Source organism: Heterobasidion irregulare, assembly GCF_000320585.1.
Source record: "Heterobasidion irregulare TC 32-1 unplaced genomic scaffold scaffold_07, whole genome shotgun sequence".
NCBI lineage: Eukaryota > Fungi > Basidiomycota > Agaricomycetes > Russulales > Bondarzewiaceae > Heterobasidion > Heterobasidion irregulare.
The window spans coordinates 1,084,519-1,107,651 of NW_009258203.1; the positions used below are offsets into that span (position 1 = coordinate 1,084,519).

Sequence of the window (23,133 nt, forward strand, 5' to 3'; positions counted from 1 at the left end):
GGGCATGAACCTCCTAGTCTCTCCTGGCCGGAAGGAGACCAACGGAGAAGCACAAGAGTAGTCGTTGTTGAGAGAGACGACTTAGAGAATACCTACAGATACATATTCGGTATTCTCACGCCTTACTTCCCAAGGTAGTATAAAAGGCCCATAGAATAGGCTGACGATCTTCAGTCTATTCTCTTCGTTCTTAGGCAGTCTTCACACTGTCTACTTCGTTCTCCTGTATCTCCACATACAGGAATCTTCGTTCAGTACTGTCTTCCTACAGTACCCTTCATTGCTATATCGCAATACACTCCTGGCTCCTGTGCTACACGTACAGTCGAGGCCACCGTTCCACACATCCTCCACGAGTGACCTAGGGAAGAACCTCCTACTCTTGGGGTTACCGACGAGCAGTCGTAACACCGAGATTCCTATCCGGCCTTGTTGGGCAAAATAAACCAATTACATCCAGCTATTCCAACTACACAATGTCTAATGCTCAGAGGTTCGATGCAATCCCACCCTGGGAACTCAACTCAGATGTGAGTTGAGGATATGGCTGTTGTACGAGCTCATCCTGGCGTGCTCCCCCATGTGCTCCACCTTAGGCGCTTGTGCTTGTGCTGCCCCGTAAAGACCCTTGCATGATGTCTGAAGATAGCCCCGTAGCAGTGCCATTTGATCTGGAAGCACGGGCCCTCCCTCGCAAAGCACCATGGCCCAACAACACCGCGGTTGAAGTGTCGTCTCGCTTGCGTGAATCTATTTCACGTGCAGCGCCCGTGAGGATGGCAGTGTCCTCGTCAATAAATGGAGGGGCAACTCGAAAGCTAGTCATGTGGCATGCATCATGAAGCTGGCCAACGTTGAGGACATAGTCCAGCCTACCCTTGTGACACACTGCCCGTCGAGTTGTTGTCGTGAGTTCGTTTTCTTGTCGTACAGGTATCTGTGCAGAAGTATCACACTTGTGCATCGCACAATTGTGTTGCACATTCACAGGACAAAGAAGATCCTGAGGGACACTGTTGAAAATATGGCATATGTAGAAAGACGGCAACTTACTTTGGCAGAGATAAGACCCCATTCTTGCGGGACTAGGGAAGGCAGCATGTAGGTCGGTGCTAGCTGTGATACATCATGAAACAGGACCAGGATGAGATCGGCACACCCATTTAGCTGTTGAGATGTCCCATAGACTTGCAAAATCTCAACCACCCTTGCGACACGAATAGGAGAGTCAGGTGAGCGTGTCTTCTGTGTCAAAACCCATGAATAAACCTCGACACGCTCGCCATTGTGGCCAGTAACCGAAGAGCAGGTGAGGTACTGATGTAGATGGGGATTGGGAATGGAATCTGGCAAATGCACGCTGATGTGCAAACTAGACCACTCGCGCAGCGGCGTGGCATCGCGTCATACCAGCCCTAGACAAGCAACCTTGCACGGTCACGATGTATAATAGAGAAGGTGTGAGTAAGAGCTTACCGACAATAGGCTCGCATGACGGGTCGCTCAAGCCCAACTGCCTTGCGACAAAGTTGACGCGCACACCACTGGTGCACACCAGCGCCAGAGCATCTGGTCCTGCCATGCACCACACTCGTGGATCCATACCAAGCCCTCTATGATTGACCGGAGGGGACAGCCCGCCCCGTGAATGCCTCGATCCTTGTACAGACTCTCCAGGCTCTCGGGACAAGACAACACCTCCACTCATAAGATGGCGCACCCGACTGTAGTGCCCAAAGCCAAGGGCAATGTCCCGTGATGGAGCATGCCTATTGCTATGGACACTGTGATCTCTAATTACCCCATTGAAAGACTCGAAGGACTCTGTTGCGAACAGGATGGCGGGACCAAAACGGCGGATGTGAAAAGCAAGGTGTTGAATAATATGGAATTTTGGTTTGTTAAACCAACGTGGTGTCCATTTGACGGTGCACAATAAAAAATGTTTGATTCGATGGTTCAATTCGACCTTGACCACCGATGAGCACCGGGAGGAGCAGGCTGAGAAACAGGGCACTTACCAGATGCTGCTCAAGATTCTGAATCGACGGCTGCCATACAAGAGGTACAAGCTGCGACAATGCCAACCATGCATCAAAGCATTCCCGTGGTACCAGATCATAGAGCACGAAAGGTGCTACCTGTGCGATGACCCGAAAATCTCTACCTGTCAGCGACCCGGAATATTGAACTAAAGTCTGTCCAACAAGTTTGGATGATCCCAGACCGGAGACATTGAGGGAACACAGACGCGCAATGAGAACTGCTTTCTGATCTGTGTTCTGCCGTGCAATCGCATCCCTCCAGAAGTACTTCACGAACCCTAGTAAGACCACGTGAAGAATTTCCACCGGGGTGTCTAAGTGCGGGTCCAAACCTGAATTTCGAGATCATCAGTTAAGCGGTTCACTAAAATAAAGCAAGAGAGCGACAATGTACCTTTGATACGCCACACCGGGCTCAAGGTGTCCATTGGAAATGTTGCCACTAGATCATCCACCTTCTTCTGTCTTGATGCCATGGACCCAGTCAGTTTGCGTGTGAGGGTCGCAATTCTGTCGATGAAAGAGTCTTGATAAGTATCTTTTACCCCGTATGCGGTGTGCAATTTTGCTGCCTGGCTCATTCCTCCGACCCTCTGCACCGTTTTGAATATGGAACGGAGCTTGCGTTGGGTATCCTCCCCGTTTCGCATGGCTGTTGGCTAAGAATAGTGTCATGACCTCATAGAAGTCATTCAAGAAATCTACTCACTGCCAAAAAACGGCGTGCTCGATCCGCCAGTTGCTGCAGCGTCTCAAGCCCCCTCGCCTTTCGCTTTTTGGGAGGTAACAGTTGCCCAGACATCATCCCAATTCGCGGCACAGGCGACTTGGTTGCGCGTACATGCTGTTCTACTACAGTCTCCCCCGTTTCGGGTTGGACACCGTCTGGCATTCCCTCGGATGAGAGCCCCGATGTGGACTGGCCGTTGATGAGCATGCACCCGCGCTAGGGTCCGAGGGAGGTATTCGGGAAGCTTTGGGGAGATACCGAACAGCGCTCGACAAGTACCGAAGACGCCGACTTTTACCGAACACGGTCGGTCTCTACCCGACCGACGACAAGCCACCGAAGGACGTTCGGCAGCACTTGGGTCAGTTTGCCCACACTTCACGTACTTACCATGACCGCATAGGAGTGTTACGATAAGTGTTTACGAGATCGGAGCCAGTATTCCGTATCGGCCGATGTCCTCCGTGAGTCGGTCGGTCCTTATCGCTTATCTTCCTGACTTCCGCATGGTCGGTCAAACGCGATCTTGCACCATTGCTTGGCCACCCTGGTCGTACAATACCTCTTCTTTATTTTCATTGGCTCTCCAACGCCTGTTCCTGCTACCTACGCTCGGGCGACGGATCCCGAACGTTCGGGATTTCGACATCACTGATTACCTTTTACCTTATCACCTTCGGAACCCATATGGACATCTCACCTACCTTCTTATCTTCTCTGATCGCTGGGGCTTGGCGCCCATTTGACATCTACTCTCATTTCGGGTTCGATATTTTACTTAGGGGCGCTGTTTACTATAAAAACCTACATACAACTCTGGAATAAACCAGCTTTCGCACCCCACAGTTCAGAGCTCATTCGCACTCGTCTCAACCATCGAAATTGTCTTCATCGACTCCCGAAAACGTGTCATCCTCGTCGTTCGGCCTCATTCGCGTTCGTACTCGTCTCTTCGCTCGTACCCCCATCCTCCCTTGTCTATTGTCAGAGTCCCGTGTGGCTCTTGAAGCACGTAGTTGTCGGTCACGACACTACCTTCTCGTTACCGACCGAATCCCCGACACGACCGACCGAACGTTCGGTCGGTGTTCGGCGCAGTCCCGAAACCGTTCGGGCGCTATAATCTCATACTCCCCGTTGCTTCTCAGTACGCCATCGATTTCTAAAGTCATCACTAACAATTCCTTGTATATTAGATACTAGCTCCAGCACCCCCTGCATTAGAGGTTGTTTTGGTGTTGTGCCCGGCACTTAGAGCCACCTCTAGCGTAACACCGTCTTGAGAGTTCACGTCACAAGAGGACTCGCCGATCGAAGATGTATATCTCCTGCTCTGGCCATCTTCGACCACCATGTCAGGAATGATAGTCCTTTGGGGGACTGTGCCGTTCTCGTCGTCGGCATCTCTGCCCTTGACCCAGCATGCTCGACAGAAAAATTTTCCACGCAGCCCAATGTGGCATGCAAACTCGCTTTGCATCGGATTATCCCCGAGCAGCGCGAGTACGATGGGAAACACAAGCACTAATTCCTGGGCTGCAACATCCCATGCCCAGATGCCATCACGTTGAGCAGCCCTGAAGTTCCAAAAAGCATGCATGAGCAAAGGAATACACAGATGATTGATTCTTACTCCAAGTCGGCTGCCACTCCATCCAGCATTTCTAAGGGAGGAGCAATGTTTGATGTAGCTAGGAAATGTACATTGTATTGCTTTTGAGCCATGTCGCGCGGAAGGCCAGCCGGTGTCCACAAAAAAGAGTTGTGCTTGTTCCACTTCTTCGAGAGGTTGCCGGACGTGTCGTCACAATATAGCCACATCATCATGGCCTCAACCCGGTGGCCCTTGGATTTCACGCGCCAGTCATTGCCTAGCGAAGGGTCTTGAGTGTGTGTCCATGGTAGGACACCTTGACCTGCCTCTTTCACAGTGCCTGCGCAAACAAGAATCAATTCATAATAACACAATTACATTGATCTCGCACACAGACCCAACATTACTCGAGGATCGGGAAGATGATCCAAATGAAAAGTATCAACTAGCCTAGGAAAAGGGAACAGGAGATCACGAGCATCAATCTCCAGTGTCTCATGTTCCACAGCAATGTACCCACTGGGCCCTTGATCGGTTACAACGGGCTCCAGCTTACAGGCCTGACCAAAGAAGTGGCGGACAGCCTTGCCATTTTCGTGCTTGGTCCGGAAGAACCACCGTGTGGGCAAGACGATACGTCCGTCATTGAGCTTTGTTGGTTCGAAGATGTAAAAGTCGTGACCGTGTGCACGTATCATTGGCGTCGTTAATGCAGGTTCGATCTCTTTCAGCCAGCGGTCGGCTTGCCACGCTTGCTCGAGCTTATTACCAGCATCCTCGGGGTAGGCGCATAGATGGGAAACGACACGAGGGTTGCTAAATTCCTGTCAAATGCGAAGACTATGAGTAAGGCAGAGAAAGGAAACCAATGCCTGACCAACCTGGCATATTTGATCTGCCAAACTGTTAGTGTAGTAAACATGACCGAGGGCGCCTTCGCGACGCGTCGTCCTGATGCCGTAGCGCTGTTGCAGCCCACCAAAAGTGTCCTTGAGGGAGGAGATGGAGGGTAGGTCGTCGATGCCAAGGTTCATCATTCCCCATGTGATGATTTCCATCTGCGTGTCGGACAAGAGGGATCGAGGGAGATTTCGAAGAATATCGAGAACACAAACCTGTGATTTGCATGAGCATTCGGCAAGGTAAAATGCACATGAAAGGGTACTTACTACTTTGTTCGGCCATGGGAACCACGCAGGATTGACTGCGCTGTCGCGAGTCTTGCGCATGGGTGGCGCGCCAGTATACAAGCCATCTGGAAATAGGGTGACATTGAGTCTCTGGGACTATGTGTGAGATTGGGTGACTTACGGTGTGGGATGTAGGCATCGAGGAAGGGTGGGGGCGCATTCGAAAGAGGCTCCGATGGCGCTTGAGACGGATCATCAAGCCATTCCGCGAGCGACTGTGCCAATCCCGCTATGGCGTCTTGATCGTGAGGGGTGTTGAGATTTCCACCCAGAGAGAAGATTGGTGTGTCACGATGGCCGGGAGTGGCGGAATGAGATTGGTGTTGCAAGTTCAACTGGGAAGGAGGCCTGGCAGCCTGGGACAGCTCTCGACAGACCTGCGTGAGAGGCGCGGCGACCGTGAGAGCACGCTCGTGCACCAGGGAAGGATGCGGTGTTGTCAGGTCTGTCTGTTGTTGAAGAAAGGCGACTGTGTCGGAGTGGGCAGAAGTTTTTTCATGGCGGATGGCCTCGTACGCGGTCTTCCAACGCGCGTCCTTGCAAGCTGAACAAGTCCATAAATTTTTGTGAGCACCGGTACCGGCTCTCCAGTCTGCACATGAACTACCTTAGTGTAGCTATATATTAAAGATGGGATTCTACTTACAAGCAGGGTGTTGAAACCCTTCTACCATCGATGTCGATGGGAGTTGATGTTCTGGTGGCTGGTTGGGTCTGAGTCCGCTGAGTTGAATTGATGTTTATTCAGCGGGGTCAAGACGAGGATGGCTGATCTCAGAGATTTTCGCGGCCCGAATGTCAGCATCATGCTGATATTCGGCTACCTCAGCATGATTTCGGGACTCAGTTGAGTTTATTGCTGATGTGCCGAATCTCAGCTTCATTCTCAGGTGACACAGTTTTATTTCTGATCATACCCCCGCATGCGACGCTCGGATCTCTCACCGCGTGTGATTTTCTACAAAGCGCTGGGGGTGTAGTGTGCTTGTTGTTGCCTGACCGGAACATCGAGTAAATTTTCAATATACACACTTGCTTCCTTGATACAAAACAAAGCTTCCATTAATTTCAACCGACTCGACGGCGTCTAAAGAACCTCGTTCTCGTCTGAGCGTGTGCCGCCAACAGTACATAAAACAATGGGTTTCCTCCATCTTCGATGAAAACCTTTATGCCATCATGATTGGGACCGCGCGGGCTGGCAGCTAGGATGCGATCAAAAACATGGGAAGGTATTGAGGCCTTGAGGCTCAATATCCGTTGTCATTCTACATCCAACCCAGCTGTGCGAGCCTTGCTGGGCCTCATGACTGATGGTCTCGTGTGATACGGGTAGCATAACCGTGTGGGTAAGGATGTAAGGTACTGACTCACATCACTGCCCGTTGTGATTTCTTGGGCCTTGATATTTGTGGTGTGACTTGTCGGAGCAAACGCGGCTTTATTCGTCCCCTCAGCGGAAAACATGATCAGAACTGATACAATGTTCAAGCGAGGTGCTCGATAGGCATGGGCTGTACAGGGCTGTACAAAGATCGCAAGGATATCACAAGATGTGTACCTTCAGAGTCATGGTCGAAGTGGAGAACAGGTTCGGGGGACGCGTTAAGCACCACATCGCGTCATGAATGAGACTAGGTCAACTCCGCGGCGCTGCCGCCCGAGTTGACCGATATGTTAAAAACGCGCTGCCACACCGCGCTCATCTTTCCCCTCGTTCCTTCCTCCCCCACACAGCACGACACGCCATGACCTCCCGCGCTTTCTGTATCCCTGGTATCTTCTTCTTGTTCTGCGCCTTCGTGCTAGGAGTGCTTGTATCTATTTCCCTGCCCTCCCTGCCTGCGCTTGATATCGCACGTGTTCATTTCAATGGATCTCCAGCACAAGGAGTTGGTGCGGAGATGAGCCAGTTGAGGGTGAGTCAATAATCTTGTGCACGTGTGGGCATGAGGTCCTGATATACGCCTCCAAATCCACAGTTTGGCATATGGTCCGTACTGTCCACAACTCAACAACATCTTTGAATACCTGTTCATCTGTCCATTTCATAGGGCATACTGCACATATGATGCTTCCACTGGTCAAAGAGTGTGCATTGACCAAGGTGGGCAGAATTTACATATGCGTTGCTTTGGTCGTTGTGGGCCACCGACTCGAAGCAAGCTCGCACCTCGACGAGCTATATCTTACCAGCGTTTCACAGGCCACGGATATTCCTTGACCATACATACCCTCACAAACAATGAATCAGTCACAATTGGCTCCTCCTGGACTCGTGGACTAGCAGTGCATCCCGTCGGTAAGCCACCAGTCTCTTCCGTTCCCCTGGGAGTCTATGATATAGTACTCATTGCCTAACAAAATAGCAACGGGTGTCACCTTCATTGCCCTGTTACTCTCGTTCTCTAGCCATGTCACTGTGACGCTCATATCATCCCTCGTCTCTGGCCTGGCCACCTTCCTCACGTTGCTTGCTTTCGCTATCGACATCGCATTGTATGCGTATGTCAAGCACAAATTAGGCGGCCTCGACGGAGTTTCAGAGCGTACAATCACAGGACCAGGTATGCCGACTAGTTTTTGACCGCTTTTCAAAAGACTCATACTGACCATAAACATTTGCAGGATTCTGGATTACCTTCGCTACGTTCATCTTGCTTCTCCTCGCCAGTTGCACAGTCTGTTTCGGACGACGGAGGGAGCGCATGTCAGGCGCTACGTCCTACCCGATCACTAACTCTGGCAAGAAGTCCTTCCTATCGCGCTTCAGGAAGAATTAAAGATCTAGTTGCATGACTGTTCTCTTACCTTGCAAAACCTCGCACTCCATTCATTTTTAACACGACCGCGAGGGTATCTGATACCGATACATAGGATAAAAGTTTTTACTTTCGCTGACGATAACCTGACTTACTTCCAATTCTGCCACATATACCCGGCCCTTATTGATTTTTTTCGCCATTCTTTGCTGGTGTGATGTAGAGCCTTTTGAGATTGATGGGTCTCGACTACACGCGTACTATCCCTGGAACACAGTTGAAGGTTGAACAGTGGACCAGTAGTGAACAGCCGCTGTAGCTTCTTCCATACTAAAGTGGCTGTCTTATAAATATCCAGGGAGGTTTATATATGTGTTTAGAATGACTGTGTATTCTTTGAGGCTTGTACGAAAAGTGCGTGGAGTAGGAGAGAGAAAATAAAGGTAAGTATGGCTCTCTGCATCTAAGAGTCCAGATCCAAAAGATCCCCCACTCTGAACCTCATCTAAAAAGGACATCGGGAGCTATATGTAAGTACGCATCCTGCGAAAAAATTTGGGGGTAGTCAGTAGAGAGCTTACGCCCAAAATAAAACCTTGACGAAAGAGACTCGAAAGAGGGTGGGCAGAGTGACCTCGGCCTTCGGAGAGGTAACTTTTTGAAGCTCCGACATGTTCAGGTGGCGGACCTCGCGAGCTGCAAACCGTCGGACTTCTAATCGGCACGCGTGACTGAGTGTGACTGAGTGCTCGGATTAGTAGTTCAACTCTGGGGTCTACGCCGTTTTTCGAGTCTCCCTCCTCGGTCACTGCCCGACGCTTTTTCCTCTCCTTCAATAATTACAAAAAAATTAATATAGTGAAATTCAGACACTTGGTCAGGTATTTACATAAATTTTATAGTGGTTAGAGAGGTTACGGGAGATAGGTGGCCAAAATACCTAAACCCTGTTCAACTGTGGTCCAGGGATAGTAAGTAGTATGATAGTTCCTGTCAAGCTGTCGACGTGAAAGGAAACCCTAACCTCAAATATATGTGTTTGTGCTGCACAAACAGTGTATTTCCGGATTGGGAACGACAGAAAATTAATTGAGAGTTGTGGGTCGGCCGCTCCCCTTCTCGTCCCCGACGTTCACGACGAGCTCACCGAAATGATACAGCGCTCAGCTCAGAGAAAGCTAGAGACGACTTTGCTGTCGTACTCGCGTCAGCGTCTTCCTCGTCCTGCCCGCTTATATCACTCTACCTCTACGAAACGCGCGACCGCGTCTTCGCTGGCAACTGCCTCTCCTGCACTTCAGGATCTACCTGCGTATCTTCAACCGACATCTAAAAGCACGTCCCACAATGCCTCGGAATCAGAGCGAAGCGATATGCATAGCTTTCTGCGCAAGCCTCTGTCTTACACCATAATTCCTCCTCCGCTACCAACCGATCAATCGTCGGCACAGAACAACTACTACTTTACGGACTCACCCACTCAGGATCTTCTTGCTGTGATGGAAGCATGCTTGCATAACCTCTATGATGTTCGCCGTGCTCATCAGATCTTCGACAATTTGCGTCTTCAGCGGCCAGGCGACCCAGTTCTTTCGGCGAGGCTCTACAACGCGTTCATTGAAGCATATCTCGGAATGGGGTCGACCAAGGAACCAGCGAAAAGGGGTATTTGGATAGAGGATCTTTGGATGCTGATTGACGTGATGGAGAAAGGAACAGAAAAGGTATCTCCAACGGCGAGTACGTATGCTCATGCGATTCTGGCCTGGTTGAGGTGAGTATCATGAGCCCCTTCAGTATAATTCGACCAAGTCTCATACTGCATTCAGGTTCTCGTCACCAGACTTACCGGATCCCCTTGAGCGTGTGACCGACCACACACCAGTTACTCTCCTGCGCCAGATTGTGGATCGTCAGATCCCTGTGTCAATGGTAGTCTCCGATCGGTCAATCGAATCCTCAGAGGATGCGGAAAAAATCATCCAGGTGCTCTCCAAGGCAGCAGTGGAACTCAATTTGTTCAAAATTGTGAGCGAACTCGGTCAGGCTGAGGCCCTTGCCAGCACAAAATACGACCCTCTGGCGGACGTTCCAGAAGTTAAACCTGTAACTATCCTAAAGGTGCGTATCCTTTTATAGGCTCAACTTCAATTTATATCAACATCACTACGCAACAGAAACCGGAAGAGGGCGAACCTGATGGAGTATCGGAGCCGCAAGAAGAGATTCCATTCAATTTGGAGGTGCTCAGGAAGCATCTAGGACAGGTCGTGCTCGCGCGGCGGGTGCTGCCTGAAGACGTCGCCTCGCGACAAAAACTTCTAGAGGAGTCAGTGTACGACGTTGCGGTAGAACGGCTTCGACGACAGTCGGAGATATTTGAAGAGCTCGGTATAGATGGCGGCGGACTCAAGCAGGCAGATCTGCAGAAGTGGATGTGGGGTTGGCATGTCAAGTTAAGGGAGCGGTTACAGAGAGACCTCACCAAGCTGGTGAGGGATGAAGAACACTGGGGACCTTGTGAGTATTGTCTCTGTCGTTGTATGTGCTTTGATACTCAACAAAACTATCTTTCTGCAGCCCTCCGTGAACAGTCTGTTCGGATAGCTCCATTTTTATCACTAATCAAGCCCGAAAAGTTGTCTCTCATTACAATCCTGGAGATCATGCGCCTTCAGGGAACGGGTGGCGTAACGGATGGGATGAAGACTGCACGTGCGCTGCTGGCTGTGGGGAAGGCTGTCGAAATGGAACACAAGGCAGAGATGTGCAAGAAGAATAATATCCAAATCCCTGTGAACGCCACTCGATCGGGGGAGCATGGTTATTTCTCCTTGAATACCTATCAGGATCTACACGCGAGGCGAGTAACAGCGAGGAAGTATATGGAGGACAGTGAAGAATGGACAAGTGAGTGGACTCAGGTGTGCAAAGTCAGAGTGGGGAGCTTCCTTGTCGACAGGTTGATGGAGGAAGCATCTATTGAGCGCAATGGCTTCAATAAGACGACCGGAGAGCCGGTGTCGGAGGATCACCCAGCCTTCTTTCATTCCTACGAGTATTTGCGAGGGCACAAGCTCGGTGTTATTAAACTGAACCCCATCGTGGCGGAACGGATGGCTAAAGACGGTCTGCGGGAGACGCTGCATCCTCGACATCTACCTATGTTGGTAAAGCCCAAACCCTGGTTGAGCTATAACGAAGGCGGATACCTCTATAATAAAAGTAAGCTCTCAATTATGTTATCTTTATCACATCTCGACTAACTGCGGACCTTTTGCAGCGCAGGCCATGCGATTTAAAGACTCACAGGAGCAGCAAACATACCTTAAGCACGCGTCTGCCATGGGAAATGTTGAACTCGTCTACGCGGGACTCGATGTACTTGGTTCAACCCCTTGGCAGATCAATCGCCGCGTCTTCGATGTCGTCCTTTCGGTCTGGAACTCTGGCGAGCGTCTTTCAAAGCTTCCCCCTGCTGTCTTCGACACGCCAGAGCCAGAGCGACCGGATGATGTCGATTCTGATCCCAATGCGCGATCGATATACCTTCAGAGACACCGGGCATGGCTTCAAGCCAAAGCCAACAACCATTCAGATCGCTGTAGTGTGAACTACAAAGTTGAGATTGCGAGGGCGGTAAGGATTTTTCTTGATACTATTCGTCGCATATAACCAATTTCCTTCCGTTACAGTTCCTTGGCGACATATTCTACCTTCCCCATAATCTAGATTTCCGTGGCCGTGCATACCCAATTCCCCCTCATTTAAACCATATTGGCAACGACCTTAGTCGTGGGCTCCTCTTGTTTGGAGAGTCGAAGCCTCTCGGAGAGAGGGGTCTTCGCTGGCTCAAGATCCACTTGGCTAACTTGTACGGTTTTGACAAAGCGACATTCGACGAACGGGTTGAGTTTGTCCATCAACATCTAGAGAATATCTATGATAGTGCTGAGAAGCCTCTAGATGTGAGTTGTCTCGCGGTATCTTGCATGAACATTGACAACTTATATACGGTGTATAGGGTCGGCGGTGGTGGGTTAAGGCTGACGATCCATGGCAGTGTCTCGCAACATGCATGGAGCTCAAATCTGCGCTTGATTCGCCCGATCCATTGGCGTACGAATGTGCTCTCCCCGTACATCAAGATGGAACCTGTAATGGTCTACAGCATTATGCAGCCCTTGGTGGGGATGCTCGTGGCGCGAAGCAAGTCAACCTCGACGTCGGAGATCGTCCATCTGACGTGTACACTTATGTTGCCGACATGGTGGAAAAGTTGATTCTTGAAGACCTCGCAAAGGGTAACAGGAACGCTCAGATGCTTTCAGGCAAGATCTCACGAAAAGTGGTTAAACAAACAGTAAGTGGTTTGGTGTTTTGGTGTAATACCATATAATTAACTTGAAGAACAGGTTATGACAACTGTTTACGGTGTCACCTTTGTCGGTGCTCGTGAACAAATTGAAAAACAGCTGAAGGACCGAAGCGACATTCCTGAGGAAGAGATCTTTTACGCTGCGGCCTATATCGCCAAAAAAGTCAGTTTTTCTTTGTCGTTATTAGTCTGGCTCGTTACTGAAGTGCTTGACCATCCCGACAAGGTGTTGCAATGCATTGGGGACCTCTTTGTTGGGGCACAGGATATCATGAACTGGTTGACTATGTCCGCGCGATTGATCGCAAAGTCCGTTCCTTCCGACCGTCTGTCGGCTGCCATGCGGCTTGAAAAACCAAGGGCTTCCAAGAAGCCTTTAGCAAGCCGACTGAAAAAGGAACAGATGACCTCTGTGGTGTGGACTACCCCCCTCGGCCTCCCTATCGTCCAGCCTTACCGGAAGGCCAAGCGCAAGCAGATTATGACGAGCGTGCAGTCGGTATATATCTCTGACCCAAACGCTCCTGCGGAGGGTGAGCTTCCCCTTTTATAGTGCTGGCTTGTGGCTGATGTCGTGTATGCTTCAGTTGATGCGCAGAAGCAGTCTTCTGCTTTCCCTCCTAATTTCATTCACAGCTTGGATGCAACTCATATGCTATTGACCGCTCTTGAGTGCCGGGTACGTTGTTGTTGTTACCTTCACTAGGATGATGTATTCACGAAACACACGAATTGTAGACCCAAGGATTGACTTTTGCCTCTGTTCATGACTCGTACTGGACTCATCCGTCTACTATCGATCAAATGTCATCCATCATCCGAGACACCTTCATTGCGTTGCACTCGTCGGACGTCCTGAGAAGACTTGACACAGAAGTATGTTTACGCAAGCTACTTTGCGCTTTCGATCTGGCACTGACACCTTTTTCATAGTTCCGCGAACGTTACACGAATTATAAGGTGCCTGTTGAGGCGCTGAAAGGGATGCAAATGTTACGCAAGAGCTTTATTGACCCAGAAGCTGTCGAGGCGGAGGATGGAACATCGACCACCGAAGCAACGATCGCTGGAGAATCAACTCCGGAAACAATAGTGCCTGAAAATGTCTTAGCCTCGGATTCGGCCTCAGGCGCTCCCGAACCGTCTGAGGAAGGCAAGTCTATCAATTCGAAGGCCGGCCTTGAACCCACGACGTTGTCGCGAGAGGAAATTGTGGAGCTTTTCACCCCCAAGCGCAAGGGGCCAGGTCGCAAATCATTGGACGAACTTGAAGCAAGGGACGTATCCGTCGAGGGGATGTTCGTCAATCTCACGGATCTCTTACCACCCCTTCCGAAGAAGGGTGAGTTCGACGTGAACAAAATCAAGTCGTCGCTTTACTTCTTCTCCTAGATTTGGGTCGGTCTGTTTGAGATGATTAGGTCCTCATCATTGGCAAAGAACATGTCGTCTGTTTTCTACTTGTGTCGCTCGCAATCTCCACTCCTTGTTTACCATTGCTCCTCCCCTGCATATCATCTATCGCATTGCTTTACGCCTACACGGATTACCATTGAAGCTCACTAATGTATCCTGTACTTTATTAGAATATCACTTCATCCTTGATGATCTATAGTCACGGATCCTGTGCGAGATAGTCAATGTTTAGAAAATGCTCATAGAATCGGCGACCATATTTTGAGGGACAGCTAGCTGCGACATTCCCGCGTGCCCGCAGGTGTCATTGTCAAACATCCCTTTGAAGTGAGTGCCATGACGTTCAGGCTATGACCGCAAGTTGTGCAATTGACGGTCAGCAAACTACACCGTCACATGGGTAGGGGACAAAACGATTGGAGAGTTCATTGCGTTCTACGCACTGACAGCCAGTCTATTTTGCTTGAATACGTTGCTCCTAGAGCCCAACCCTCTCTATGACCTCCCGACACGCCTATCATTCAGTGATGTACCTCTTCCTTCTCATCAGCCTCAAGGAATGCGAGGTATGCTTCCGCACCGGCACCACTCTGTCCAGCGGCAACGGGGATCGATTCAACAGCCGCGCGCGTTGGCTCTGCCGCATCGTAGGCGGATAGTTCAGAAGCAATATCGGTGGGGAGAGTTGGAGGCTTAGGTGCAGCAGGGGCGCTGTAGGCCTTCACGACACCAACATGGGCATCTTTTGCCTGATAGGACAGCACACAGTGATTGGGGTGAGTCGAACAGGTGGTGAAAGATGTATGGATGGATGGTGACGGGAAGAAGACATACGGCGGGTGGGGCCTTGTAGGCCTTGAGCTCCTTGAGGTAAAGGTCCTGAACAAGATCTAAAAGCGAGCCCAAATCGTCAGTATATATGAGCTGATTGCCAAGGGCCCGCGAAAATACACTCGGACGGCCATGTCAATGGGTTGACTCGCCTTTCCGCGCAACTGCGCTGGTCGCGAACGTGCGCGAGCGCGAAACCGTGCGAGCCTAGACAGCGAAAGTGAGTGCATTAGCGCCACTTTATCATCCTTCTGAACAGGCTCCAGCAGCGATACGCACGGCGCTGGCAGCATATCTGAGGGCGGACGACATTGCGGGTGGTCGGTGAAGGTAAAGCGTGAGGTGACTTGGCGTGACAAAATACTCCCGGGCAGTCCCGGGCAGCCTCTGGATCGGCCTCGCCGGCCGCAGACCTCCGCAGACGCGTCATAAAAGGTCGCTCGGCGCTCACCGGCCTGGCATCTCCTATTCGTTTGCTCGCTACTCAGCACTTTCAAAGATGCTCGCTCGTGTTGTACCCCGTTCGATTGTTCTCGCTCGCGGCGCCAGGACATACACCTCCAGCGCGAGGGAGGGCAGCGTTGCGACAAGTAAAGAGTTTGGGTAAGCTCGTTTGCTTTCTCGGATGCTGGAGGTACTGATGGGGTGCCGCACGTTTTAGAAAGAAAGAGAAGGCTCATGAAGGTGATCATTGAGATGAGTATGACGAAATACCAGTCCTTTAATCAACACTGCCTCCAGATCAATACGCCCGCAAACATGAGCGGGAACAACTTGAGAAGTTGAAGAAAGAGGTGCGTTTCTCGCGTTCGCTTTCCTGCTTTCGTTTCCTCATTGCCGGTATACACCTTTTTGCACAGATTGACAGGAAGAAGGCTGAACTGGTAAGCTCGCGCCGCATTGGATGCCTGTATCATTCATTATCACCTATATCTTCTCTTTAGGCCGATCTCCAGAAGCAGCATGATGATGTCTCCAAGTCCGCATAAGCTGGCAGGGTCGATCTCACTGTTCCCGAGTTAATGGTCTGTTCCAAGTTAATCACAGCATTGTTTTTGTATCAATATCCTATCTTTTCCCTACAGAATCAACTCGCTATCAACTGTAGCTACATCTATCAATGAATGAAGCATTTGTCGCGGATACGTGCTCTATGGCAGTCCTCTTGAAGCCGTCGTCTCTCATGTTCTTTGGTTTTGATCTGAGTATATGATCCCGTCTTGTCACCTCGAAAATCAGCATGCTGCGAATGAAGTATAACTATATCGACGTGTACATCCGCAGTATCCGTGACAGAGGCATTACTATCAGCGGTATAGTGTGGAGCATGACACCACTGGGTGATGTATTTTACACCTCTCGACCTCCAATCAGTATTATGATCTTCTCGTACATGGTGAACACAATTCCTCCACTCAGCTAAAGGAAGCTTCGGTCAGCATTCCATTAAAAAGCACATTTTTACTCACTGTGAGACGCGCTAAACGTGGTGTAGTCCCGGTCCAGAACCGCAGAATGCCTTCCTCAGTAAAAATGCGATACGCACAGTGAAATGAATTGCGATACTGCGCTCGCGCTTCGAGGGATTGCATGCGCGTTTTAATCACGCTGCCACAATGCGATGTTGGTCAGAATGCAACCACTTGCACGCGAGGACGACGTAGCACATACTCCAAGGGCATAGTGGTATATACGGTGACGATTCCCGCAATCGCACCAATGCCAAATGTGACGCCCGTGGGGAGTACTTGGCCGGGACGTGACCGGCTCTGTACAAACTGTTTCACGGTCGCATAGGTCGTGAAGCGGACAGCAGAATTTCCGCCCTGGCGCATCATCTGCAATGCAGCCATGTCAAAAGGATATCATCACACGAGACAACTTAATGCCGTACGACAGGGAACAAGCCTCGATACACTCCTCTGATACCTTCCTGGCGCACGATAGACATCGTGCCGTGTACCAGTCCCCTGTATTGCGGCTGGGGTCGCTTAGCATCGTCGATAAGCTTCGTCCTGGACGAGATAGGTTCAAAGAGGCCGAGAAAGTGTAGCAAACTCGTACTTGATTGTTTCTGATGGGGTAACAGCGAATATAGCCTCCATCATGCCAGCTCCGAGGCCAGCTACATAGCAACTCGTTAGTAAAAAATTTTGCTGCATAAAATAAGCGAACAAGTGAATCACGCACCAAGCAAGCTTCGCGGGGCGCTGACCTTGCCCTGGATAGATTTACTGACGCGTGAGTCTCATATTATAGGTGCATGTGAATACAATGGGTCAGATCTGCTCACCTCTGGATCAGCCAGAGCCGCCTTGAAGTGGTCGTAGCTCACGAAACGCACTCCAGCCTTGACCGAATTACCGATGACGAGTGCAGTGCAACCAGAGTAGAGACCGCTGAGACCTTGTGTTCGCAGAGTGTTTCGGATGACTGTGAATGGGGGCTCCTTCTGTTCATGAAGAGGAACATAGGTGAACGGGGAGTCGAGTCAGCCTATGCGCACAGCGCACCTTACCGCCGAACTGAGAGCGCGTCTTGACAAACTCGGCAGGGTAGGTCACGAACCTGTTACCTTGGGTTTGCTTAGTATTTGTCGACATGGAGTTATTGAAGAGGTGGAATGTGAGACTCACGCCTCGACGGCGCCAGCAGTCGCCCCCGCAATGAGAGAGTGCAGAGGCTTTTCCTTCTTCGTGACAGACATGTCGGAAGTTTGCAACACGGTGCTGGCGGCTGGCTGTTGGGATTGTTATGTGAAAACGAACGAATGCCGCAAGTGTATATCTTACCTTCGAGAACGGTTGAGGTTTCCCCGCACTGGGTATCAGTATATCAGTGCTCATCCAAAGTATAATGTGGAAGGTGGATTATCTGGCTTCTTGCGCGTACCTTACACAACGGTGCCCAGTGAAAGCTTGAGTAGTGCTTGAGAGCTAAGCTTGAGCTACTATCCGGTAATTGGCAGGGAGTTTCAGATCGAGTGAGACTCCGACATCTAATTTCAGTTCGGCCGTGGCCTGTGCCAAACGTCCACGATGGCTCCTTGCAGGTTCACGCTCACACTTGACCCACGGACCCCTTGTGCGACCGATTCTGCACCTGTTGTCGACTTACTACTTTGATTGGCTATTCTGAACTGCGTCGATTGGGTCTACATCAATCCTCGGTAATGGCCACTCCAGTCCTGCTGCTACGTGCACCTACATCTCCTCCCGAGACCGATCGATACGAAACGGCATTGCGTAGTGCAGGGTTCCATCCTGTCTCTGTACCTGTCCTGGAAACTGCGTTCGCGAACATCCATGGTCTAAGTGAGCTTTTAGCGGCGGGTCCTCAAGATGTTGGAGGTGTTATCGTGACGAGTGCTAGGGCAGCCGAGGCTTGGGCAAATGCAGTAGAAAGCGTAGCGCATTTGGGTAACGGGGATGAAGGTATTATTCCTTCTCCATCCCGCTCTTTCTTCGGAACTCAAGCGACACATTCTCTGCTACAGCTAACTGGACTGCCATGCCGTTCTACGCCGTCGGTGCTGCCACAGCTGACAGCCTCTCCTCGATCTCATCATCATCGCGACCCTTGTTATGTCCCAAAGATATAAGAGGGGCGGCGGAATCAGGTACTGCGGAACTTCTGGCTCATTTCATCCTGTCCGACCTTGACACATCTGCCCCCGGGACAAAGCTACTGTACCTGACAGGGGATAAGAATAGAGAGACTTTGCCGGGCATACTGAAGAGCGGTGGGGTAGAGCTGATGGGTTTGCAAGTGTATGCAACGCAAGGATCGAAGACATTCCGGACAGACCTAGAGGAAGCGCTTCGAAGAGTGTCCGACAGTGAGTGTCGCATTCCGTGTTTTGTTTTGTTTCTCAGGACACTGACAAGTTTCGAGCAGCCACCACACCTTGGTGGGTCACGTTCTTTGCGCCCTCTGCTGCTGCCTATGTCGTGCCTATTTTGCGCGCATATTTCCTATTGTCGACTTCGTCTCGTCCAAGCGGAGACATTGAAGGCAGCTCAGGGAAGAAATCTGCTAGGATAGCCGCTATTGGACCAACAACATCAGAATTCCTTGACGGTCAGCTCGGCTTACTCGTAGAAGTTGTACCCCAGAGACCTAGCGCCGAAGAACTGACCAAAGCGCTCCGTACTGAGGTGCCGTAACTTGTGATGTGGTGTAGGTAGTATCAATGAATGGTTGTTTCATTGGCTTTGATTGACTGCTACTGAGGTCGCTCACAGCTGCTGAGCCTGACGCTGGTAAAAACGTTTGCAGGCAAGGCACAAACTTCCATGTACAGTATTTACTCCCCAAACCCGTCCACTTGGCAGTTCACAAAGCTGTGCCATAGCGACGGTGCAAACAGAGGCTTGGCCAAATCTTGACGCGAGGTACAGCCGAGTCCGAAAGAGGCAACTGTAGTATTCAACGTTCACCTCGTCACTCCCTCAGCTTTTCACAGAACACGAAGCGGCGCCAAAATATTGATTACTCGATTATACCCTTCGGAAATGAGACTGATTTTGCCGAGCATTTGGGGGCCTAAAATTAGACCCACGTCTTTCTGTTTCCCTCTACCTCATCCCTTGTCTACGTCGTTTCTCTCCCCCACGCTCATTCAGGTTCTCCTCACTTCCTCCCCTTCTTATTCGCAGGATAATACGAGCACAGTCTCGCAGTCTCATCTAGTGTGCTGTCATTTGCGTGCTTTACTTACTGCTCTCGTCCTCGTAGTACTGACACACCATGACTTCTCTCATACGAGACTCTGAGGCGAGCTATGGGAGCTCAACGTCTAATCTTCTACAGCCTCCTGGTCATAATCCTGTTTCTCCGAACCCTGAAAAATCTCTGTTGACTGCACGACCTCGTTCGCCGGTATAGTATCTATTGTTCCCTTGCTTTTCTCAGCACTCATATCGTAACTTCACAGGGACCATCTTTGTCCGACAGGGTGTGTCTCTCTGCTCTCGTCTTTATGGAGGGTCGAAACTGATCGAATGAGTGCACATCCATTGGGCACGGAACCTTTGTATCAGTTCGCGCTTGCGCCCAACCCTGCGGAATGGGGATCACATGCTTTGCTCGTCAACACCCCGGAGCCAGACGATTACCTTCACAATCCTGACCCGAAGCGTGACCGGAATATCGACGCTGGGGGACATATTTTTACGGCACGGGGCATCAGCAACCTCGGATTCATGGCGTTTCTTGTACTAGGAATGCTGATGTTATTGTACGTCTCTGTTTGTTTCACCTTTTGATAGTGGAGGGCTGACTTGGATTACATTTAGTGCAGGTATGATTCGCCTCTACAGTGTGAAATCGACATCTAATATCTATGAATGTATTTGATAGGTTTCCCGATCTATAGTCATTTCACGAAACGTATCCAGTCGACTCAAGGTGCATTCAATGTCGGCGGAACAAATGCTACGGGGCAGGTCGCATCGCTCCCCGGCCTCGTTAGCCTTATTGATGTGGAAACTCCGGCATCTGCGTACACTAAAGCATCATATATGAATGCAAACGATGAGTGGGATCTCGTCTTTTCAGATGAATTCAATCTGGATGGACGCACTTTCTATCCTGGTGACGATCCTTTCTGGGAGGCGACGGATTACCATTATTGGGGAACAGTGCGCTATTATACTATATTCTTGCGCCTATGCCTTTGTCTAAGATCTGAGCTTACGACACTGTTTGGCGTATAGAATGATCTTGAGTGGTACGATCCAAAACAGGCGACCACCAAGGGTGGCTATCTCAGGTTGACTCTAGCAAAAGCCGACCCGGCCAGCAACCATGACTTATCATATGTGTCCGGCATGGTGAGTCTGGTTCACTACTTTTTTCATCAAATAGGACTGAACTCGTCGAAATAACAGATTCAATCCTGGTATCGTCAACCTCTTATGCCTGTTTTCTTTTTATAGACCAGTGATCTTGCTTGCAGGAATAAGTTCTGTTTTACTGGTGGCATCATCGAAGGTTAGTACATGTCGATATCAAGAGGGTCCAGGTTGTAATGTCATTTGCCCTCACGCAGTCTCTGTCCAATTACCAGGTTCAAGCAAAATATCGTGGGTCGTTTTGATTATCATCGCGTTGCGATTGTTACTGAATAATTCCTTTAGGGGTCTTTGGCCAGCCGTGTAAGTATTAGCCTCATAAACTTGAATAGCATTTGACATTCTATCAACAGTTGGACTATGGGTAACCTCGGTACGTCTTGAAGCTATCCACAGGCAATCATCAATACCCACATGACACGCGTGTGTCTGTAGGCCGTGCTGGTTATGGCGCTTCGCTTGAGGGCATGGTATGATTGACGACCTAGTAATCTAAATCATAGATCATGACGCTCATAATCTTAGTGGCCATATTCGTATGATTCGTGCGACGTTGGTACACTCCCTAACCAAACCTACCCCGGGACCAGTTTACCGCAGGCAGCGGTCGAGAAGGGGGACCCTTCCAACTTCAACATGCTTGTGAGTTGTTTGATCGCGACCGTAATGCATACCAAGGAGGCTTGATATCTGGTCCTACAGTCCTACCTTGGTGGTCAACGTCTTTCAGCCTGCACCTGTCCTGGCGAGTCGCATCCAGGTCCCGCACGGGCAGATGGGTCGTACGTGGGGCGATCCGCGCCTGAGATTGATATATTCGAGGCCACTATTGATGGAGGGATCGGCAAGGTATCTCAGTCTGGACAATGGGCACCGTTTAACGTATGTTCCCCTCCTTTGATTGAATGCTTTGGCGCCTTTTTCCATTCATTTGCTTTTCCGTCTGTCTGGCGATATGTGTATAGGCTCAATATGACTGGTTGAACACCACCGCGAATCTGATCATTCCGAACCCGGATATCACGGCGCTCAATGGATATAAAGGGGGTAAATCATATCTTTCACTAAAAAGACAACCATGTGCTGACGCTTTGCTCATATCTAGGTGTGTACCAGCAGACAACAAGCGGATTGTCCATGACAAACCAGAATTGCTATGAACTTGAATCGGGTTGTTTCTCTATCTATGCATTTGAATATAAGCCTGGGTAAGATTCTTCTGGTCTTCTGCGACGCTCAAAGAGGCTAATAGAGTCAGGTTCGACGATTCTTACATCACTTGGGTCGTGAACGACACCGTGGCGTGGACGCTCATGGGTGCGGGCATGGGTCCAGATAAACGAACGGAGATCGGAGCGAGGCCAGTCCCTCAGGAACCAATGGTGAGCCTTTTTCAATCTCCATCGCACTTCATCCACTCAGATGGCTTTCGTCAGTATATCATCATGAATCTAGGGTTCTCGCTCAACTTTGGATGGATTGACTTCAATACGATCACACTTCCCACTGCCATGTTGATCGATTATGTGCGTGTCTATCAGCCAAAGGATGCGCACAATGTCGGCTGTGATCCCCCCGACTTCCCGACTGCGGCTTACATCGATACGTGCGTCTTACCTCCAAAACCTCTTCTGGTGTATAATATATTTACTATTCTCATGATCTAATAGCTATCTCGAGGCGTACACGAACCCGAACTTGACGTTGTGGAGCTACCCATCCTTCAACCAATCGATGCCCAAGAATAAGCTGGTTGATACCTGTTGATGAATCTACCTGGATAATTTTCGCTCGAGTTACTATATATCTTTGGATTAGTTCACATCGTTTATCGTACTCTGGTCCGCTCAATGGTTTTGACTTCGACATTGACACCTCATGGACATAGCATTTGCATTTTGGCACTGGTTTCCTGACATTGCATCACATCACAAGCTTGCGTGGCTCCCAATAAATTTGGTTTGCTTGACTTAGCAAATGCATTCTCTTCCGCCTATGCTCGTGATACACGCGACGCGCACCTAGCATATGACTGAGCTTTGTAATCATGTGACTCGCAAGGCAAAGGAAAATAGGAACTTGTCCAACGACATGAGTTGTCTGAAGTACTGTTTGGTGCACCACAGTACAATACGCTGACCGCTATATACATTAATACTGCATCGTTGTAAAAGCAGTGTGGAGACGTCCGAGTTTCAGCCTCGAAAATGTGAGTGTGACGTGGCAGTTACTTGACCACGTTTATCTATTAGTCCTTGAGCTGGCTCCAGCTCACTGCTACATCCATCTCACCTTTATAAACGTCGATGCCCGTGCCACGTTTCTAGTCTCT

General features: G+C 50.0%; 9 protein-coding genes across 9 annotated transcripts; 6 read left to right on the forward strand and 3 right to left on the reverse strand.

The window, feature by feature from the left end:
• Positions 1 to 592: 592 nt before the first annotated feature.
• HETIRDRAFT_48824 (uncharacterized protein) lies at positions 593 to 5,598 on the reverse strand (the record flags this gene model as incomplete). Its single annotated transcript, XM_009549632.1, has 11 exons — positions 593 to 1,003; positions 1,054 to 1,360; positions 1,497 to 1,969; positions 2,022 to 2,377; positions 2,440 to 2,704; positions 2,755 to 2,871; positions 4,127 to 4,352; positions 4,409 to 4,709; positions 4,761 to 5,193; positions 5,251 to 5,484; positions 5,539 to 5,598. The coding sequence occupies 11 exons, from the start codon at positions 5,596 to 5,598 to the stop codon at positions 593 to 595; spliced, it is 3,183 nt and encodes a 1,060-aa protein (XP_009547927.1).
• Positions 5,599 to 7,293: 1,695 nt separating this feature from the next.
• Positions 7,294 to 8,527, forward strand: HETIRDRAFT_440812 (uncharacterized protein). The gene is made up of 6 exons (XM_009550055.1): positions 7,294 to 7,478; positions 7,542 to 7,552; positions 7,614 to 7,666; positions 7,766 to 7,861; positions 7,929 to 8,126; positions 8,188 to 8,527. Exons 1-6 carry the CDS (start codon positions 7,308 to 7,310, stop codon positions 8,340 to 8,342), a joined length of 684 nt encoding a protein of 227 aa, XP_009548350.1. The 5' UTR covers positions 7,294 to 7,307; the 3' UTR covers positions 8,343 to 8,527.
• A 1,167-nt stretch (positions 8,528 to 9,694) lies between these two features.
• Positions 9,695 to 10,099, forward strand: HETIRDRAFT_321959 (uncharacterized protein; the record flags this gene model as incomplete). The annotated part of the gene is made up of 1 exon (XM_009550056.1): positions 9,695 to 10,099. The coding sequence occupies one exon, from the start codon at positions 9,695 to 9,697 to the stop codon at positions 10,097 to 10,099; it is 405 nt and encodes a 134-aa protein (XP_009548351.1).
• Positions 10,100 to 10,250: 151 nt separating this feature from the next.
• Positions 10,251 to 14,300, forward strand: HETIRDRAFT_477423 (uncharacterized protein; the record flags this gene model as incomplete). Its single annotated transcript, XM_009550057.1, has 11 exons — positions 10,251 to 10,442; positions 10,499 to 10,850; positions 10,902 to 11,546; positions 11,605 to 11,960; positions 12,017 to 12,289; positions 12,346 to 12,684; positions 12,737 to 12,862; positions 12,926 to 13,232; positions 13,287 to 13,378; positions 13,438 to 13,575; positions 13,633 to 14,300. 11 exons carry the CDS (start codon positions 10,251 to 10,253, stop codon positions 14,089 to 14,091), a joined length of 3,279 nt encoding a protein of 1,092 aa, XP_009548352.1. The 3' UTR covers positions 14,092 to 14,300.
• A 336-nt stretch (positions 14,301 to 14,636) lies between these two features.
• Positions 14,637 to 15,036, reverse strand: HETIRDRAFT_321825 (uncharacterized protein; the record flags this gene model as incomplete). Its single annotated transcript, XM_009550058.1, has 2 exons — positions 14,637 to 14,864; positions 14,950 to 15,036. Coding segments are annotated over 2 exons (315 nt in total), but the record flags the coding sequence as incomplete, so codon positions are not given.
• A 362-nt stretch (positions 15,037 to 15,398) lies between these two features.
• HETIRDRAFT_410465 (uncharacterized protein) lies at positions 15,399 to 16,096 on the forward strand. The gene is made up of 6 exons (XM_009550059.1): positions 15,399 to 15,549; positions 15,608 to 15,630; positions 15,688 to 15,740; positions 15,807 to 15,830; positions 15,891 to 15,971; positions 16,032 to 16,096. Exons 1-5 carry the CDS (start codon positions 15,446 to 15,448, stop codon positions 15,933 to 15,935), a joined length of 249 nt encoding a protein of 82 aa, XP_009548354.1. The 5' UTR covers positions 15,399 to 15,445; the 3' UTR covers positions 15,936 to 15,971; positions 16,032 to 16,096.
• A 200-nt stretch (positions 16,097 to 16,296) lies between these two features.
• HETIRDRAFT_124339 (mitochondrial tricarboxylate carrier) lies at positions 16,297 to 17,653 on the reverse strand (the record flags this gene model as incomplete). Its single annotated transcript, XM_009550060.1, has 9 exons — positions 16,297 to 16,365; positions 16,416 to 16,554; positions 16,618 to 16,784; positions 16,841 to 16,961; positions 17,011 to 17,071; positions 17,137 to 17,167; positions 17,240 to 17,398; positions 17,460 to 17,514; positions 17,583 to 17,653. 9 exons carry the CDS (start codon positions 17,651 to 17,653, stop codon positions 16,297 to 16,299), a joined length of 873 nt encoding a protein of 290 aa, XP_009548355.1.
• A 465-nt stretch (positions 17,654 to 18,118) lies between these two features.
• On the forward strand, positions 18,119 to 19,112 carry HETIRDRAFT_322098 (uncharacterized protein; the record flags this gene model as incomplete). The annotated part of the gene is made up of 3 exons (XM_009550061.1): positions 18,119 to 18,380; positions 18,443 to 18,774; positions 18,834 to 19,112. The coding sequence occupies 3 exons, from the start codon at positions 18,119 to 18,121 to the stop codon at positions 19,110 to 19,112; spliced, it is 873 nt and encodes a 290-aa protein (XP_009548356.1).
• Positions 19,113 to 19,949: 837 nt separating this feature from the next.
• Positions 19,950 to 22,568, forward strand: HETIRDRAFT_49021 (glycoside hydrolase family 16 protein; the record flags this gene model as incomplete). Its single annotated transcript, XM_009549640.1, has 15 exons — positions 19,950 to 20,199; positions 20,308 to 20,588; positions 20,664 to 20,780; positions 20,886 to 20,940; positions 20,999 to 21,032; positions 21,087 to 21,104; positions 21,155 to 21,174; positions 21,237 to 21,271; positions 21,327 to 21,443; positions 21,504 to 21,683; positions 21,767 to 21,848; positions 21,907 to 22,009; positions 22,060 to 22,183; positions 22,238 to 22,407; positions 22,472 to 22,568. The coding sequence occupies 15 exons, from the start codon at positions 19,950 to 19,952 to the stop codon at positions 22,566 to 22,568; spliced, it is 1,683 nt and encodes a 560-aa protein (XP_009547935.1).
• Positions 22,569 to 23,133: the final 565 nt, after the last annotated feature.

What these genes read in the sequence shown, in the direction of transcription:
- HETIRDRAFT_440812 (XM_009550055.1), top strand. Translation starts at nt 7,308, where the DNA reads ATGACCTCCCGCGCTTTCTGTATCCCTGGTATCTTCTTCTTGTTCTGC. An exon ending in ACTAGCAGTGCATCCCGTCG is followed by an intron (nt 7,862 to 7,928) that starts GTAAGCCACCAG and finishes CTAACAAAATAG; the next exon opens with CAACGGGTGTCACCTTCATT. An exon ending in GCGTACAATCACAGGACCAG is followed by an intron (nt 8,127 to 8,187) that starts GTATGCCGACTA and finishes AAACATTTGCAG; the next exon opens with GATTCTGGATTACCTTCGCT.
- HETIRDRAFT_410465 (XM_009550059.1), top strand. Translation starts at nt 15,446, where the DNA reads ATGCTCGCTCGTGTTGTACCCCGTTCGATTGTTCTCGCTCGCGGCGCC. An exon ending in GAAAGAGAAGGCTCATGAAG is followed by an intron (nt 15,631 to 15,687) that starts GTGATCATTGAG and finishes CACTGCCTCCAG; the next exon opens with ATCAATACGCCCGCAAACAT. An exon ending in ACAGGAAGAAGGCTGAACTG is followed by an intron (nt 15,831 to 15,890) that starts GTAAGCTCGCGC and finishes TCTTCTCTTTAG; the next exon opens with GCCGATCTCCAGAAGCAGCA.